Source organism: Phaethon aethereus (genome assembly GCF_964289735.1).
Source record: "Phaethon aethereus genome assembly, chromosome: 8".
Taxonomy (NCBI): Eukaryota; Metazoa; Chordata; class Aves; order Phaethontiformes; family Phaethontidae; genus Phaethon; species Phaethon aethereus.
The window spans coordinates 24656111-24671637 of NC_138584.1; the positions used below are offsets into that span (position 1 = coordinate 24656111).

Here is a 15527-nt window from a genome sequence, read left to right on the forward strand (position 1 = left end):
ACTACAGTCAGAAAGACTACAGGAAGTGCCTAAGGAAGACTTAATAAGCAAGGGTAGCTAATGAAAATCACAAGGTATTAAGGAATACAAACTGATCTGGAAGCGTCTTAATCAGTGTGGCTTGATTGTACACATTAGGTAATACCTAAACCTTGAATATTACATGAAGTAAAGGGTTTCTCCAGTAATTCTCTAATTGTGGTTTTTTTGCTAGAAATTGGACAGCAGTATCTAGCAGATGAGTAACATTTTCTAACAGGATGAAGTTAAGAGTTCCTTCATTTCTTTTAATTTTCCACTTGGTGCCAGCTTTAACACAACTTTCATCTTCTCTTCAGTTGTCTCCAAGCTCAGGCTCATCAATTTAGCTATTCTCTTTCTGAAGAGACAACCACCAGAGAGCCATCTTATCCAGGAACTAAACCTCAGCTGGTGAACAGGTGATAACCTAAACTGGGAGCAATTCCTTTGGTGTATGGAATATTTGCAGAATGACTGATGATAAGAATTACAGTTCCTTAGGACTGACAGGCTAGCCTACTGTGATCACCAAAGCCAAGTTAAGTATTGGCAGTGATACAGGAGTAAAACTAAAGTTATCCAAACTATATGAATCCCACCGATGGAGTAACACTAAGGATCAGCAAGTGTTACAGGAGATGGGAGGAGGAGGGAGCAGGGAAGGAGTGGTGTTCCTGGGCTTTCTAAAAGTCTCAGAAGTGTGCAATCTGGAAGGCAACGTATGCCTACAATTTTTGCTGTAACATAAAGGTTTAGAAGAGGAGACCTAAGTGATGTCCGTCTGGTTTTCTCCATTCCAGCATCAAAGGCTCTCCATAAAAAGGTACCTAAGAACTGAGGGAAGGAAAAAAGAGGGAGGGAAAATTAAACATTTTTAATGTTAGATTCTGCTTGTGAAAGCTGTATGTCAGAAGGACCCTCTCTCAAAGAATAGGATAATTCAGCACAATCGTAACAATTCTGAGAATTTTAAGCTTTTAATATTTTTTTCTTCCCACTCAGTGCTATCTCCAAAAGTAAAAAAAAAAGAACACTAAAAATAGGAAGTTTTCCAAAGGCCTGAAATGCCAGTAGTTGCATTTACAGTTTACTTAAATTATTGTTGTTGGGTAGAAAAGCAGAGAAGGAAAGTTTTCGGTTACCACAGAGGAACTTATTGAAAACAACACTCTCTCTTCAAAAGCCACAAGCTCTTTCATTAAGATGAGCTTTAGGAGTACAAAAGGGATACACTGTGCAAGGGGGGGGGGGGGGGGGGAGTCTTTTCCAAACTGCTACATAACAGCATTCTTGTCTCAGAACAATGAATTGTGGTTGATGGTAAAAACAGCGGTGTCAAATTCAGTAAGCCATTACCGTGCAACATGTCAAAATTTTCCAATAGCAATTATCTTGCCCAAGATAAAAATTAAATACGTCTGGAAGGATTTGCATAGTAAATTTTTTCCTGGTGTTTATGACACAGCTATAAAAAAAATTAATTAAACAGAAACTGTGCACGAGTTCAAAGAATTCTGTGGATTCTTTTAAAAAAAAAAAAAAATAAAGCAGCAGTCAAGATACTTTTCTAGCAGCACTTTTTTGCCACTTTTCTGCATTAAGGTCTGTTGTCCATACTATACATGGCCAGCATGCCTTACTGCAGAAAACACCACTCTGAGCATCCAGGAAATTTTAGACTTCAAGGCACTTTCATGTACCTCTGCACTCAGCACCTGTAAGGTGTAGTACATGAAAGAGCTGATAAGAAGAACTCACCAAATGGGATGCACTGGAGGAGCCAGGTACACAGAAAGGCTGTCTCACCCCTTACAGTTACCTCAATTGTTCCAATGCCATGTATACAGCACCTTAAAACCAAGGCTGCCCAAATATACTCTGAGACCCATGAAATATCTAATACCACACCAGACACTTGGGACTGACAGTCCTTGTACACTAACAAGGAGAAAAAGACTGAAAGACTGCAGGAGAGGCATGTCAGCAGACAGCAGATCCAGCTGCTGGCTGAAACAATACTGTCATCCCCCCATCAGAGATGATGTGTTCCTATCGCACTGCAATGGCCCTGCTCCCTGCCCGAGAAAGCTCCAATGCGTATCAGATCCTGCAGTGAGCAAGTAAAGCTACAGCTTCAGATTGTGGCAGCAGAGCATTTGTGCACTTTTTTACTATCATCCAGTATGAATTAATAGTCATAAAACTTCTCTTGTAACAATTAGCTATTGTTTGTGAAGCACTGCAATTTTGAGATACCCCAATCAACACATAACTCTCCCTTCCTCATCTTCTATACACACAGCTGTCAGGGCTTTCATTTCCTACAAGAAGGAATTATCAAGCTGTGTGACTCGTTCTGTGCGTAAATATACATCTAATTATAACAAGATTTTAGCCTGACCTCTGTCTTAGCAATTCAGATAAACCTGCTTAATAGAGCTCAACAAATAATTTAAGATTGGCAAAAAGGTATTAAGTGGCTTTTATATGCTAGACTGTATGCTATGTTACCTGCTTCAGCATAATAATGTAGGCCTATAGAACCTGCAATGCACAAATACATTTGTTTCCCTCCCATCTAAAATGGATGCTTCCTCATGCATCCATTCCATGGTAAATGTGTATGAGAAGACTGTACAGTATTGCTGTGAAGCTATGGCTGCTCCACACTAACTGGCTCACAGCTTCATGTCCCCTGGAGTGTACACTGTCTGTTAACCTCCTGGCAGTGGCTTAGATCTGCTCTCTGAATGCTCAGCAGCATCTCATGCTAACTGACACCAAAGCCTGTACTACTATGCAAGTTTCACCAAGTCTGAGGATGCTGCTGTGTGCCAGGAAATTAAGGAATTGAAGTGAAGAGAGAGTTGTCAGATTAGGAAGGTGGCCAGAAAACACAGAGGTGCTTGAAGAAGAGGCTGAAATTAGGTTGGAGAGGCATGCGAGTAGAGCAGGAAGCACTGCAGATTCTTGTAGCTACAGAAACAAACCACTAGCTACAGATTAGTGCTGAATACTGGGAAAGGAATACCCAGTTCCTGGTTTTACAGAAAATGAGCACAGCAAATCTATCCCCATCAGTTCAGATTTAGTGAGGCAGTCTACTGCCTGCCAACTCATCTGAGTGGTACACCTAGTAAAGCATTCTTCACTTTCCTTAAATGTTTCTTAACTGTATGCTTGCAAGGACAGAGGTCCTTGGAGCCTAAATCATTCTGTGAATCTAAGGATATTGAACTACTTCAGAAGAGGCATATGCCATAGCTTCTGGCTTGAGTAGAGCTTTGAAAATAACATTGGATTTTCAAAACTGATAAGATTGTGGATTCAGAACAAGGACAAAGTCCCTCTGCAGCCTATAATTAAACAATTCCATTCTTATTTTGACAAAAAAAAAACCCCAACAAAAAAACAACAAACCAAACAGAAACTGCTTCTTGCCCAAGAGTTTTAAAAACAAAAGCCACTTGAGAGAGGACAATTAAAACAATGTAAAATGCTGCCAAAAGGGAAAATCCCAAGGCCTACATATGAGCAACACCTTCCTCAGGCAAAAAACCTGCTCTGCATGATTCACTGTGTTTAGCCTCCTGTGTGTTTAAACATCCAAGAAAAGAAATCTGTAACACTTTAGACTCTGCCTTCCAATAACAAAGTGCTGTATATACTAATGTCGCCCCTTAACAGGCTTGTAAAATCCTCAAGGCTCCTCTAACACCATTTGTGGTAGTTGCCTTGCCTGTTAATAGCATAGGGGGCAATTAAGCACAAGTTGTCTAAATCCATTCACAGAGCATTTGCCACAAGTTCTCAACTTCTTATGCCACAGAAACATATACACACAAATAAACATGATTTCCCATCACACCTTCAGATACAAGCTCTAAGTGATGCTGTATCCCTTTCACTTAGGCATTTCATCAATTATACTCTCAAAACACAAGAAGGGATAATTAAGTTCCTTACAGAACAGGTCCAGCATAGGCTAGGGCGAGAGGATTCTCCTTGCAGTGACTCAGACACCTATTGAGCAATGGGCCTTTGAATCAACAATTTCACCTCCGAAGGAGTGCAACCCTGGCAGAAGTTCTCCGAGTGCTAGTAGCGTCAGGCTAGTATCAATTATGTTGAGCACTGGAGGCTAGGAGACCACCTTTTTGGACCGCAAGCTGAAAAAAGCCACAAAGACAGTGGCTGATTTGTTTATCCTCCTGAGCTATATTTGAACTGGTGATTCACCATCTCTGTCTTGCTAATAATTCCTTCAGCTAGCTATTTCGGCCCCCTTCTCCAACCTCCAGAAGTCTTCAGAACTCCACTGTTACTACTCTACACACACTTCAAGATGAAAAATATCACTACTGTTGGCAGAAAACAGAACTAATTCCACCACTTGGAACATACACAGCTCTTAACTTTTAAAAGCTCTGTAAAACCAAAGAACAACTACTGTATTGGACAAAACTGTGTGTGGATTCCCTACAACATCAACTTATGATAGCTTGCTGTCATGGTTTTTTTCCTATTGAAGACACTAAATGCCCAGCTTGGCCCACATAAGAAAAGTCGTGATCACTACACGTACTTTTATAATACGTCACTAAAGCTATTCTGTTTCTCAAAATTTTGCAGCAGCCTTCTTCAGTCTAAAACTTCTCCTCTTTAGTCTCAAGATGTTTCAAATCTCTTCTGTTATTCTGAATTTTAACTATAAAAAGTTATTCTTTGAATTCTTTCTTAGATTTATTTGCTTGCCAGGAACTCAAAAATAGCTGAACAAATCAACCAGTTACAAAGTTAGTTCCATGATGAAACATCCATGCTGGTTTTATTTTGTTGGCTTTCTTGGTGGGGAGGGCCGTTTAAATGGCAAGCAACTGGGATAAAGGGGGGAAAAAACAAAACAAAACAAAACCCCATACTGAGGAAGATCTGCCAAGGTTTAGTAAAATGAAGCATTATGAAGCTCCATTTCTTCTAGGACATGTTTAGTGAGTGGAAGGGCCTGAAAACTCCTTGTTTTAACTAATCAGAGGTCCAAAATAAATTGGCACTAATGTTAGCAAAGCCTGCCTGAAGGACTTGATCAGCCACCTCATGCCAAATCTTAGAAACATTTCTTCTATTGAGCACAGGAGAAAAAAAAAAAAGAAAAAAAAAAGGGGAAAGATCAAATAAACTGTCCCTCATAGCAAAGGACCCCTCATACACATGCTGTATCTTGACATTTCTGAAAATGTCTTTACCTTTGCTCTTATACTAGAAATACAGCCACTGTGAACTAGTGTGCATCCCTCTAATAGTAGCTAGAACTAGAACTGTAGATTTGTTACCCCAGAAGGTGAAGAAATTAGCTGCTTACATTTATGCATCTTTGCCTCCGAGTTGCATATGAAAGTTACAGAAAGTGGTGGCCACACATACCCTGATAATTGGCATATAGCTATCCAATCTTCTCATTTTACAGTAGTTCTTGGCAAGCATACCAGGAACCTGTTTTAATTGATAATTAGGAACATACTTGGGGGTGGGAAAGGGTTAATCTTTTAATTGGGCAGTTCCTACAAAACAAAGTAAATAAGAAACATTAACTTTACAAAACATGAGTTTCCCCTCAATCTGTACTCAAACTAAAAACAGCAGGAAAAACATTTTATTGATTTTGACTCAAAAGAGGCAACATATTCCTAACAAGAGAATACTCCCTTGTTTTTCCTGAGCAGTTTACAGGGGGCTGAAACATGCAACCCACTAAAACTTGGTGGGAAGACTCACATGAACTGAAACTTCCATTTCTCACTTGATACCTACACCTTGGCCATGGTATACAGGCAATGGAATAATTCATTTTTACAGAACCCAGATTAAGCTGTAATCTTGATGTTATTCCAAATAAGAAGGTGGTAGCAATTAGATACACTAGTGTCATCCAGCTGAAACATCCCTGATTCACCTGTGAAATGTATACACAACTGGAGTATAAATAAGATTCAAATACAATGCAATGCCACTGAAACAAATAATATTTAGGGGCAGCTCAATGGTAATCCACATATCTCCTTTAGAATATTATCAATGAAATTTTACATTCCTACTGTGATTTTTTTTTTTTTGCATCCTAATAAGAGCTTCTGATGAGAAAAGACATACAAGGGCTATGAGTGAAGTACAGTTCTGAGGCCTGATTCTGCAGTCTTCCCACTGCATAGCAACTAGCATGCTATGAACTCACTAATCACCATAAAAGAAACTATCACTCAAGGTGAACAGCAGTTGCAGAATCTGGCCTAAGAACTGTTTCATATCGAGTATGTATATCATGAAATAGTCTTACCTCAGTAAGTGCGTGCAGCTGTCCTTGATGCACACAGACACCCATAAACCTACAAGAAATAAGAAAAGAAAAGTGGTTTGGGCTTTTTTCCCCCCCCTCTTTTTTTTTTTCTTTAAAGAAACTAAGATAAGTAGTACTGGCTATGCCAAGAAGCAAGGAAAAAGAAAAAAAATTCAGCCTCACAGATACTACATACCTCAAGGTTGACTACTTACAAATCTCAGCACAAATGTCTACAATACAATACAATTTGAATTAACAGTTCCAAGAAAGCAGGGGAGACAGCTCAAACTCAAGATAGAAAGTTACTATTTTGGCTATAAGCAAAGGCCAGCATATAATGATTTATGCAGAAAGGAACAGTCTCTGAGTTCTGTTTTAAGGAAGTTTAAGCCAAGTAATCCACTGCTGGTCTGCATAAATAGAAAATTGCTTCCCTTTACTTTTTGCTGCTTAAGCATAAAGACATTTCTTCCTACCCACTCAGTTTCTTCCTAACCACTCAGGAATATGAGGGCACATACATGCAGCGTACTTCCCCTCCCCAACACCCCGTTTCCAACACTTGGATCGAAGCAAGTTTCAATAATATCCAGTATACACACATTCCACAAAAGTTAACTACACTGCACTATGTTCAGACCCCTGCTGTTAATAGTGGTGACTGTCACCCTTGATTTTTCTGGAAAGCAATAGAGAACATGCCATACATTTAACATATGAGGAACAACCGAAAGCTCATTTCTACCACCATACAAGCTGAACTTAAAAATTACAAAATGCAAATGAACAGTAAACATCTCTCTTGAGAAAGTTCAGTAAAACTTAAATTGTATGCACTTTAGAGCCCTCCCTGCACAGTTAAAGTATTGGTTATTTTTAGATTAACTACCTTTCAGTTTTATCATTTAGACTTTGGTCTCAACAAGCAAAAACACACTGTCATTTCCACCAGGTTCAGAAATATCCATTTGCAAGCAAGGTGTAGAAATGCATGACTTCGTTAAATGTGACAGGGGAATCTTGTGGAGAACAATTTGAGGGAAAAGGACCTTTTATATCCTCAAACACTTCTGAATTTAAAAACAAAGTTATGCAAGACACATGTAGTACTAGTTCAGCTAAGCTGCTTTTGAAGAAATGAATGATCCTCACTGTTCTCTTGTCTAACAGCTGACTGGTAAATTACAAGCAGCCAAAGAAAAATAATATAGGTAAGATCCTTTGCATAAGCTGAGCTGTGGAAATCTGTTTTTATAACCAAAGAAGAAGCAGGACTTGTACTTGAATGTCTATTGCCTGCTCTCACCTCAAATAATGAAATAATGAATTAAAATATGCAGATTTTAATTTGAGAGACAGTGAAAACCCAGTTGTTCTTGTTTAATGAAAACCCAGTTCTTCTTGGCATGACCAAGTATTCAGGGGAAATGGAAGAAGGGTTCTTTTAGATATACCATCTACTCAAAACATTGCTGTTTCTGAGTTTCACTTCATACAGTAATTGACTATGAACAATTTTTTAAACAAGCTGGCAAATTAAGCTTCCTGAGACTAAGAAATCCAGCATCCTCCAGAGCAGAAATCTTTCTCGCTTAATGCATTCTGAAAGTCTCCAGAGCCATCAGGCATGGTGTTAATAGCTTTATTCACAAGCAAAAATGGAAAAAAATACAAGATACGAGTTCCACTATTAGGCAACTTTTGAAAGTATTATTTTCTCTTTTATGAAACATGCTAATGACACAAGGTTAAGCCAGTACTGCAGTATTTTCATTCAACAAAAACTGAGGCTAGTTAATTAAAAATAGTAATGTTTTCATCCATATATCAACTCTTCCTTTGTAAAGGTGTATTATATTACTTTCAAATTAGGAATTCATTGTATTAATTCTAAAATATGAATGTAATTAAGAATTTATCAAAATTTTGGCAAAATTAAATTTCTTGTCTCATCTTTACCAGACAGGAAGAACATCACTGTCACCCAAAGACTGGTAGAACTTAACTTTTTCTGTCAACCTGTTTTGGTCAAGGGAAGTCTCAATGGAAATATATTCATTACCTCAGTGAACATACGCTTAAGGCAGAAAAGACACACAGGCTCAAGTTACCAAGAGTTCAGAAATTCTTAAATGTTTAGGGCTCCTACTGGGAAACAGACATATATTTCTAACTTCAAATCAGAAATTAAAAACAAAGCTCAATATCATGATCTCATGGAAAAAAAGCTGGACATAAAGATACATTTCTAAACCCCACATATTTAGAAGTTATTACCCAGGAAAAGAGAAACCAGATACACTGATAAAGACAGAATTAATGAGTTTACAAGCAACATACTGAAACCATTTAAACTTTGTGTTAAATCTCAGTTTTCAGGCTCTGGAAAATACATTGATAGAACAGACCTCTAGTGATCCAAATTCCTGGAAAACTTCTTCTTAGCTGCTGTATCAAGCAATAATAAGCCTCTTGGTTAAGCCAAGTACTGCTACAAAACACTGCTGGAAAGCATTTTCACTAAAAGATAATACACACAGCTGCTACGAGGAAATACAATTACCAAGCAAGACTTAACAGTAGATTTCAATTTCTGAGATTGCCCCAGATGAAATTCCAAGTTCTGTGGATAGGAAGCTGACACGCTGGTCCGGTACAGCTGAGATTATTCCTGTTGGCTAGACGCACTGTCTCCAGAGCCAAAATGTGCTTGTAGGTGAACTTCAGCAGTGCTGAATGCCTTGCCTGCCAAAGGTTACACTTCCTATGAGTATTTCTAGTTGGAAGAAACTTCAATAAGCCAGTCATCCACAAAACAGGAGACCATTTGCAGATTTAAGGAAGTTTATTTTCAAGATGGTATATCTGGCCTTATCAGGAAAGCTGAAACACTTTAAAAATCAACTAGAGGTTGGAAAAGTTTCCCCAGAAGCTGCAAATATAAAGGATGCTATTTGAGTCCACCCTACTAAATACAGCACAGCACATTTCCACCACAAAATGTTTTCTAACAAATGTCAGCAGGGTTCAGATGTTGGAAGTATCTCTCCATAAACCAGGTTATTCCTCAATCAATCTGGAATACCTGCCCTCCTAGACAAGATGAAAGGAAAGTACTCTGGATATTTCTTAGTCCATTACAGCAGTTACCCAAACTGCTTTCAGTTCAGTCAAACGCAAGAGAGAAAATTCTGGACATGAAAGGGGAGACTAAAGAACTGCAGCCTCAGTCTGCAATCTTTGCCTCCTTGATAAATCAAGCGAAACTAATATCCAGATTATACAGCCACTGTGGACACCTAGACATTGAACACATGCTTCCCATTAAAAGAACTTCACCAAGACATGTTCCTGTTCTATGAATAAACCTGGGGCAGCTACAGTCCAACATTATGAATTTATGCCCTCTGAAATCTACTGCTTTTATCCAGCAGTTTAATAACACTAAAAGAAACAAATCAAACACACCAATGCAAAAGTCTCTCATATGAGCTCAGTAACACAAAGAGAAACAAAGTCAAGAGACCAATGCTTCTTTCATTACACTGACTGTTATTAGAGAAGGAAGAGGGTGAGTAGAATATTAAGTCTGCATTAAGACATTCCTTCATGTTTTAGGCACCATGTTAGATTAAAAATGTATTTTAAGTTTTCTGTGCTTGCATTTTGATTCAAGACATAGAGGTAAGGCATTTCATCTATCCTTTCTGTAACATACTATACACAACGCATACAGTCTCTCTTCTGCTGTCTTGTGCACAGCATTTCTAAAATACTCCTTTTTGATAACCACATTACACAGAGAAAAGTAGAAGTATTTTCCTTTTCTGTTAAAGCACTGTTCAAAGGACAGTGGATGTTAAAAGACAAAAGGCATCCTTCTGCCTATTGTAATAAAGTCAATCACAACTAATTTCACAAAAAGAAAGGTTTGACAGGAGAGAAAACCCACCCACACACAAAAAACCCACACCCTGGTATTGTGTTCCCAGGGTGCTAGATTTGTCTGAAAGGAGATGAAATAAAATTCTCCTTGAAAGAAGTTCACGTAATATGCACACTGCTTGCTTATTTGTGTGTGTGTGTGCACGCATGCAAGAAGGTGGATTTAATCAATGAGTCAATCTGCCTGCACGCTCACTGCCAAACACGCAGCAATACCTCCAAGCACTCCCATGAGAGCACTTAAGCCATGAGCTAAGGCTTTCTGTGTACAGAATGTTTTAAATGAAGTCCCCAAGGTACAGATCAAATAAAGAAATACTTTTTCATGCAAACAGTAGTGATAAAGACTGAAATTCCATTGCAAAATTAAAGATACACTAATTTAAGAGACGGCACAGGAGACAGAGAATCTGTGTTAGCACACCACTTCATTTGTGAAAATGAGAAAAACACACCTGTGAAACATTACCAGAATGAAAAGGTATCAGGTCTCTCAGGCTGCAGCCCTAAGGCTCCCAGCCTAGGACACAAGGACAGAGATTTCTTGAGTCCTTTCCAACCCTACTTTCTTACTTTGATTTGGGTAAAAACTCATGACTACGGCAGCACATCAGCATTCAGAGAAGCAGCAAAGTGGTGAAAAACACTTACAAGCATATGCTAGACCTTTCATAACCCTGCTACCAGTTCTAATCCAAGCCTTGAACAGTACTGTGCTTTAAATGGGACACAAGCTAATGAGGAAGTGAAGAAATGCTCCAAACCTCTGGTTTCCCTAACTCCAGCAATTACAGTCTTGCCATGTATCAGCCAACCTGTATTAAAGTGGCTGTAGTAAACATCACATGGTGCAAACCAGAATCTCAGCTCACTTTTCCACTCCTGCTCTTACCATCTCTTTTGAGAGAAGATGTGATAAAGCCAGCACATCCCACAGCCAGGGCAAGGAGAACTGTAGATCAGAGACAGGAAAGCATTTTAGTCTTCCATGTTTAGCCTGCATGCAGGAGTGAAGTGGAGATAGGAGATGATATGAGATGAGGTTGATGGTAGAAACAGAGCAGAACATTCCATGAACACCATCAGTCTGCTTTTGCCCTGTCTACTCCTAAAATGTCCCTAAGCTGGTCCCTGGGGAAAAAAGGCCAAGAAAAAAAAAAGGCAGCTTTTTCATACATAGTTTCTTATGATCACCAGGCAGTGACTGAACAAAAAGTTACTACATGACAGTTAACATCTACTCTGCCTCTGGAGTTACATCTGATAATTGAAATAGGAAGCAAGAGGTAGGGAAACAAACAAAAACTCCTAAATCCCCTTACTTTTTACCATCATGCCAATGTAACTGCAAGAGCTGGAGTCTTCTATTAAAAAATAACAGACTGACAGAGAGGTTCTATTTTTGCCAAAATAATCCCTCTAATAGAGGGAATTTTCCCATTTTCTTGATAGAAAATACAGTAGAAAATGTTTTTTATATGTATTTGTATATATTTGACTGCTAGAATCTTTATGATGCTACCATGGGGATGGTATACTTACTGGGGACATGGTAAGTTAAAACTAAGCTCTTCACTTAACATCAGCCTTCTGATCAAGGTGGATCTACATAGCTGGCCAAGAGCAGAATTTGAGCACAGAAATACTAAAATCAGTGGGGATATTTAAAGTTAGCCTTTCACTACATGCCCAGAAATATAAGGTATTTTTAAAGCCTAAATAACCAGATTAATACTTCAACAAGTATTAGCAGCAGAGAAACTGAAACACTTTGACACAACTCCATCTTCTAAAGTAGTACAAAAGTGTCACTAAGGTAAAAACAGACCTGCCTTTAGGTAATCTCTACTGAGCTAACGAATGGAAGAAAGTCAGCAAGTAGTGACATACTCTAGAACAGTGTTTGCAGGCTAGGATAAAAGCCTCAAAAGGCATCTGTAACTGTGAAAACTAGTTGATATGGACAGCACAGAAGCAAAAGTAGTTTCAAATAGTCAGCAATATTTATTATTCACATTAGTGCAATTAATGGCAAAAAGACAATCTTTGCAATAATATCTTGATGTTAATTGTAGGCATATCGGAATTGATAACTTGTAAAAAGTTGCTATATATTTGTAGGGCACTGGCAGAGGGATGGGTTTTTTAATCACCCAAAGGATAATAATGATCTTTGGCTACCAAATACTACTAGGAAGAGTAATTTCTTCCCTCTTTCGTATCATTTAGTACATATAAACCAGAGAAGATATCTAGGACAAAAACATTGATTGAATTACAAATTTTAGCTACCAAAGCATCAGCATTTTCAAAAACATAACCACGCACTCAGATTAAGGAAGATTTTAGTATACTAAAATAAATACATCATTGCTGAATCTGACATTCACTTTCTAAAACATTAACTGACTGAACCGCACATGTTGGAATAGGTTGAGAGCAGATTTTGGATGCCATAAAGCCAATATCTATCCAGTTTCATGATTTTACAAGCCATTTGGTATCAGAGCACCTCACAGCCTCTACCTACTACTGCAAAACATGATCTTAGCATTTCAGCCTAAGAATCCACTAGTATCCTCACTGGGAAACAACAGATCAGCACTAAGGAAAGTAGCTTGTTTACAGCGTAAGTTAACAGAAGGTAGTCCTAGAGCTTACAGAAGATGAAGCAGCTCAGATATAAAACACTGGCACAGGTTACCCAGAGAGGTGGTAGATGCCCCATCCCTGGAAACATTCAAGGTCAGGTTAGACAGGGCTCTGAGCAACCGGGTCTAGTTCAAGACGTCCCTGCTCACTGCAGGGGGGTTGGACTAGATGATCTTTAAAGGTCCCTTTCAAGCCATGATTCTATGTTACATAAAATCAGAGTACATCTTCAAGGCTTGTGGAGAAGATCCAGTGACTAACTAATAAATAATTAAACTTCATGCTAGTGACAAAACAGCTTACTTATAGGAAGAACTTCGAAGGACAGAAATTAAGTGAAGAAAATAACACTTAACAGCAAACTGAGGTATTTCATAGTCCCTGGAAAAGGGAAGTTACACATTAGAACTTTGTGGAAGAAGATCACTCCCTTTAAATACTAATACAAGCTTAAAATTTCCAAAAATAATCCCAGAAAATGCTTCAGCAGACACATGTTGTTATAGCGCATTTTCCTAGTGACCTCTCAGCAGTACTACTCCAGCTGCTCTTACTTGACAACACAATGTTTTCACCTCTCAACACTTTACTATAAAAGCAAATTATTATAAAATATTTTTACTGTGTTTCTGAAGTGGGAAATAGGTCCTAAACTATTTTTTACAACGCTAGTAGGAGCACCAATAATTTATAAGTTTCTGAAACATAAATACAGATGTTTGCATGCATGTGTGTGTGTGTGTGTATATACAGGTATGTATAGACACATAGGAAGGTAATATTTAAAAAGGGTAAAATCTTCTCACAGATATAAAGGGACTGGAAACACTGTGGTAAGTGATTTTAAACCAAAAATAAAATGACACATAACTAACACACAAAACCAACAAGTTATCTCCTACAGAAAGAAAAATAATAGTTTTTACTGTGTAGTATTATTCAATAAAAGAATAAACTAAAGCTAAATAAATCTTTCTCATTTGCATTTTCTGTAGGAATGTCCTTGCTTCCTGCAGCAACAGTACTTACCTAATAAATAAGAAAAAGGCAATATTTTTTACCAGAGAACCAACTGTCTTTGGAGAAGCCTCAAATCAAGCAATTCATAAAGCAAGTATAGTTTATTCTTCAAAAAAAATTATATGAATATAAACCAGTTCTATTTACATAATGTATTTCTTATGTATTTACTCCTAACTGCTTAGTTGAGCACACAGAAAAAAAGATTTCTCTATCAGTCCTGTGTAATAACTGGTAGACCAAACAGAAGCGCTTTTCTGCTTCATGCATAAATCAATACATTGTTGTTCTTTCTTCAGGACCATCTGTGCAACACCACTGAGTTCAAATTTTTCATAGCCTCTAAGGCCAGAGGGGACCATCTCTGGAAGTGTTCAAAAAACGTGTGGATGTGGCACTTCAGGACATGGTTTAGGGGACATGGTGGCACTGGATTAATGGTTGGACTTGATGATCTTGAAAGTCCTTTCCAACCTTAGTGATTCTGTGACCAGTGTATCATCGATATGATCTCTTAGACATCATAAGACATTTAAATTTCAGCAATTACTCAGCAGTGAACACAATAACTTTTGTTCTTAGCAACACCTGTGTAACTCCATTCAAGGGGCGGCAGGGATATATTAAGCTGAAACTGAATGCTTTTTGCCTGTCAAACTATCCCTTTCCTACTTCCCCTCACCCCATATTAAATACTGTATTTTGAACAGAGTTGTACAGCTAGAATTTTTTTTTAAATAAGGATTTACAAACCACACAAAACTGATAAAGAAAGTGATGAAATGCACTGACTCCATGACTCTGACAATGCCAATCCTATGAAGTTATTCTTTTCACAAACCTTACTAAAAAAACAGCTGTATAAGTCCCCAGGGTCATACACTGCTTATCTAAGGATTCTGAGGAAAAGGAAGTGGTGGATAGATATGAGAATCAATTAATGATCCTGAAACCTAAAAAGCTGACATCATATTAAAAAAAAAAAAACCCAAACACAAAAAAAACCCAGAAGAGCAAGAAGAATTGCTAGGAACTCACTTCACCTTGGAGCAGAGAGAACAGACCAAGAATTCTAATTAGGGATAGAGGACTACTACACTTGAATAAATATACTGTGATAAAACAATACAGTTTACTATGAGTAAAAATTCTCTTAAATTCACAGGTTTGGGGTTTTTTAAGGAAAAAAATAACAGAAGATAGGTATGAATTAATGGAATACTTCCTGCAGATAGTCCAAATGCTTCTGATATGTCTATCGATAAATACTGAAGGAAACAAACAAGATAATATTGGTACGCATCAGTTGATGAAGACTGAGCCAGGATTTCAAGGAGCAGAAAAGCTGGTTATAAAGGTAGTTTAGGAATCAGTACTAAGTCTGTACTATTTAACAGTCTAGTGAAGAAAAGGAAATTAAGTTACTTAAAGTTCACTCTGTCTCCAAAACTTTTCAGAAAGAGCTATACTGCCTGAGACTGTCAAAATGGATCCCAGCTGTGCAACAGCACTTTAGGAGAACCGGTTATTTGGTGCACCGTCATCACACCTT

The 15527-nt window shown here is 38.0% G+C and overlaps 1 protein-coding gene across 1 annotated transcript in view; it reads right to left on the reverse strand.

The window, feature by feature from the left end:
• TESK2 (testis associated actin remodelling kinase 2) overlaps window positions 1-15527 on the reverse strand; it is a gene marked incomplete at its 3' end in the record, with an annotated part of 72399 nt that overhangs the window by 35460 nt on the left and 21412 nt on the right. The window contains exon 3 of the mRNA XM_082002664.1: window positions 6356-6404. Within this exon, the coding sequence (XP_081858790.1) occupies window positions 6356-6404 (49 nt within the window). The remainder of the gene's footprint in view (window positions 1-6355; window positions 6405-15527) is intronic.